The following is a 4,707-nucleotide window of genomic DNA, read 5'->3' as shown; positions in this document are numbered from 1 at the left end:
GCTGCAAAAGATATAACACCTTCTTCCCCTCTCCCTGCTTTAAACATTCCCCCTCTTCCTCAGATTCCATTATTGCCTACCCTGCCAAACTTACCTCCATTACCAACCTTGCCAAATTTACCTCAGCTTCCTGATCCATCCGCTGCTCCATCTAACCCATTTTTCCCGGGTATCCCAAAGCAGTTACCTTCAAAGGAGACCAAACCTTAAATTGATGAACTCTAGAACTTATTCTGGTTAATTAATATGTAATGTTTCTTAAGCTCTTCCATAGACTTTCTACATGCATATGTAGCTGAATAAAGTGGCTAGTGAGATCAAGATATGCAATGTATCTCATGGTGATAGCTATTTGTCTAAGAACTTTGTGTCATGTGATTATGTAAGTCGAGAATAAGTTTCATTTTGAGATGTTCAATTGTCCTTTGTGTGTTGTGGTGACATTCATAAATTGGTGTAGTAAGTTGGTTTGAATTCATACTCATGATTAAAGAGAGTGACAAATGGGATATAGTTGGCTGCGTGAATTTTGACTTATCGGTTGTTATATGTGGCATTCCAATTATGAGTTCATGTTTTACAGATTGGTCCACAAGGGTAATTGTTTATGTTTAATGTTGTGTTGTGATGAAGTGAATAATTTTGGGCAAGAAACATAGAAAGGTACATTTTTCACCATTATTTAAAAAAGGATAATTTATCAACGAAGCACACTATTCTTATGTATTTACATATCAACCCCCTAAGCTTTCATATTTTTGTGCGTAGCACTTTAGTTCCTTGAACATATCCATGAAAAGGTGTATTTTACTTTAAAAAAAATGATAATATTGCTATTTTCAATTTGATATTAAAGTTTTGAGTGATATATGTGTAAATGCAAAAAATTAGGTGTGAGATATGTAAATACATAAATTGTGTGACATGTTTCTAACTACCCCTAAAAAAAAGGCAAACAAATGATATTTTAGGATAAGTATTTTTAAAGAGCTTGTAAACAACAAAGTAAAATCAAGTCTTCATAATAACCCTAATTAAGACTTCGAATTTCAAAAAAGGTGATTAGCGGCCGAAACAAAACTAACGTGTACCTATAGATTGATACAAAGGAAAATATTCCTCCATGTTGAAATTAATATGCATTATATTCAATCTCCATTTTGGGAAGTTAAATCAATAATAAATGGTGGATAATTCACAAGTCAATTAGATAATTGAGATAAGTATAAAGATAGTTTTTATGATGATAAAGTGACTATATGCTTATTATGTTGCAATCTTTAATTAATTTTATTCATGTTTGAATTGTGCACTAAGCTTCAAAAGTATTTTAGAGTAAGCTAGATTATTTTAAACCTCCCATCATGCCTACAAGAAAAAATTGATTGGAAAAACTTCAATATATGTAAATAAACTTGCTTAAAATAGTATATTGCATTGTTTAAAAGAATTATAGAGCAATGCGTAAATTTTTTTGTAATAAAAAATAATTGTATTGTTTTTGTACTCTTATGCATATAAGAAAAAAATAAATGGAAAAAACTTCAATATAAATAACCAAACTTGCTTAAAATAGTATAATACATTGTTTAAAATAATGCTAGAGTGCTACATAAAATTTTCTTACAAAAAATTATGTACCCTCTTAACCATCCCAGAAACAGAAGTAATCAACTTATGTTTAGGATGCAAATTCACTTCATCTTCCCCAAATTCTTAAATAAACACATCTTTCCACTACGTATCTGAAGATGTACCTGCTGAAATCCATGTTATCTAGCCATTAACCTGAAACGGTTATCCTAAAACACTTGTTTGTTGAGGAAATGATGTTTCAAATCTGGAAATTACTTCAGCAGTGATATCCATCATCATATTCATGAAGTTCTCTATAGTTAGTATTACGCTTGAAGTGAACATAATTTTTGATATTATCAATAAATCACCAACATATGATACAAAAATTCATACTAAATATAGGAGATAATTTTAAAAATTTGTTATGTCACGAAACCTCTAACAAACACTAGGCAATGCAATTGAGGTGTATTAATTTGCAAATCAATGTTTTCTTCTTTATTTTTTCCGATAGGAAAGCAAATTGCAAGTTAAAACATGTATAATATAAATATCAATATTTCAATAACAACTAGTACAAACTTTATAAATAATGATCTCTAAGAAGTGTAAAGTTTACGTTTAACTCACTTCTTCTTCTCCCAGTGTCCTTTCAATCTGACATTGGAAATACCCTTTGGACACATCATGGTTAGGTTCTTTAGCATTAAATTAAATGTTCCTCTCTTTTCAGTGTTTCTTTCTTAAACATATGCTTGGATAGAGCTGTGTTACCACACAATATTGAGTCAACATCATGGGACACCTATTTTAGTGATATATATATATTAGAAGGTAAAGACCATCATGTGAGAAAATACTTCTCCAATATCTTCGCTATATTTTCTTTGCATAGAGCTCTTGTGTAGTGGGCACATATTAATCTCTTTATTTCAAATTTCTTGCTGTTGTAGCTTATATAATAAATCATTTTATCAAAATTGACAATCCAATGCATGGGTGTTTCTTCATTCTCCATACTTATAAGGTAATCTTTTGAGGATATATTATTAAAGACTTCCACGATAAGTCCACCAAACTCATATAAAAATAAAAAAAATTGTACAATTTTTTAGTGTAGAATACAACATCTTTAATTACTAATTTCACTAATATGAATAATTATTGACCGGTTGCATTTGAAAATCTCATCTTATTTATTTTTTCTTCATGCAGACATAAATTTTTTCAATTCCTAAAAATAATCGATGACAGAGCATGTAGGCTAGGAAATATCATTACATTCATTATTTGTAGAACCGCTTCGTTGTGTGAAAAATATCACTAGGCAATATGAATCTTTATTAAATGTCATTTACAACCTCTTTGTAATTTTATATAGATCTTATAGGCAAATATTGTCTTCCAGGTATTCTTTTTTCCAACATCATGGCCCAAACTTGTTCAAACTCTGCTTCTGAATCACAGTTACTCGTGTATTTATAAAATAGACTATGAATTACCTAATTAACAATCTAGCAATTTATTGTTGAAGATAATTTTTTAAATATATGTCACTGCATAAGATATGACTAGTACGAGACAATAAATCTTCTATAACTCTCACATTGTTTGATCTTGATCAGTGAATTTTGATAAAGGTTGTTTATCATCTATTATGCGGATGAATCTTTTGAATAATCATTGCAAATGAGTCGATTGACTCATCTCATAAAGAACCTAATCAAAATAGAACATTTTACCAATGATAATTAACACCGACAAAAGATTTACAAACTAAATTATATTTATTAAGAATATAACTTATATAAAAAAGAATGACATCCTTAAAATAATCATTGTCTACCAATGATAAATCATCATTAAAAAGAAGTAATTAGTCTATTAAAATCATCAATTTGGACATCTAGTACAAATATGTTATTCTTAGTCTACCTCTCTATGAACAATTGTATTAAAGCATTACTGTTATCATTTTTAAGCCTTGCCCTTTTTTTCTTTTTGAATAAAATTGAACACAACCCATTTAGAAAATCACAAATTCTCTACTTCACCAACTTTCATATCAAAAAAATTAAATACATTGACAACTCCAATTTCTGCATTTGGCATTTACTTCAGCACATCTTCTTTCGCTTCACTAATGCCCCGATTAGACCTCAAAAGATATTGGTCAATTGGCTTTGCTAATGAATGATTATAAATTTCTATAATTTTTTTAATCTTTCAATTACCATCTAAATTAATACACATCGAATCATGGCTTGACAATTAGTCCTGGTGTCTAACTTTTTAAGCTTAACTTTGCTATTAAGATTAGACTCCTTTTTAAAACTAGCTCAACACATTATAAATTCTTTGATTTTATATTTATTGAGTGTGGCTAATAAGTGATGTGATCTCCCCAAAGGCTAAATCTACTATGATGTGCATAAGAATAATGCAAGTCATATGTATTATTCTCATTGTGAACAATTGTGTCAAGCAGATTGCCTATAACTGATTCCTATAGATTTGAGATTGATTCATTAACCACATCACATGGCTCGCAGGGCAACACCTATATAATAAAAATGTATGATGTCAAACACTAAAATAGAATAATTTATTATTTAAAATAAAAATAAAATATCTACTATATTTATTTCCTTAAAAATATAAGTTTATATCCTCTTTCAATGCTTGTTGTACCCTCTTACTTAAAAGGCAAATTTCATAGAAAATCCACCAGTATATGAAATTAAACATATTTCAAAAAGCATAATACATTATTTAAAATAAAAATAGACAACTAGGGGTGTAAACGAGCCGAACACGAGCGAGCTAGGCTCAGCTCCTGTTTGGCTCGTTTATATTTCGAGCTCAAAAAATGTGTTCGTGTTCGGCTCGCTAAGCAAACGAGCCGAACACGAGCAGTTCACGAGCAAAGAGATTTTGACAACCTTAATCACATAACCATCAGATTTTAAGAATTGGGACAATATTTAAAACATAATTTGAATCTAATTTAATAATTTTTATTATATTTTTTATTAATACTTTTAATTGATTAAATCTTTTTAGCCTTGTAATAAATTAAATTTTTAAAAAAGACTACTCATCAAATATATTTCAAAATTTAATTCAAAC

General features: G+C 29.2%; 1 protein-coding gene across 1 annotated transcript in view; it reads left to right on the top strand.

The window, feature by feature from the left end:
• The window catches only part of LOC110030273, a gene marked incomplete in the record, with an annotated part of 1,722 nt that extends 1,218 nt beyond the window's left edge, over window positions 1-504 (top strand). The window contains 1 exon segment of the mRNA XM_020732908.1: window positions 1-504. Within this exon segment, the coding sequence (XP_020588567.1) occupies window positions 1-210 (210 nt within the window).
• Between the last annotated feature and the right edge of the window lie 4,203 nt (window positions 505-4,707).

Source organism: Phalaenopsis equestris, unplaced genomic scaffold (genome assembly GCF_001263595.1).
Source record: "Phalaenopsis equestris unplaced genomic scaffold, ASM126359v1 Scaffold000692, whole genome shotgun sequence".
NCBI lineage: Eukaryota > Viridiplantae > Streptophyta > Magnoliopsida > Asparagales > Orchidaceae > Phalaenopsis > Phalaenopsis equestris.
This window is presented reverse-complemented; position numbering and strand designations above follow the sequence as displayed.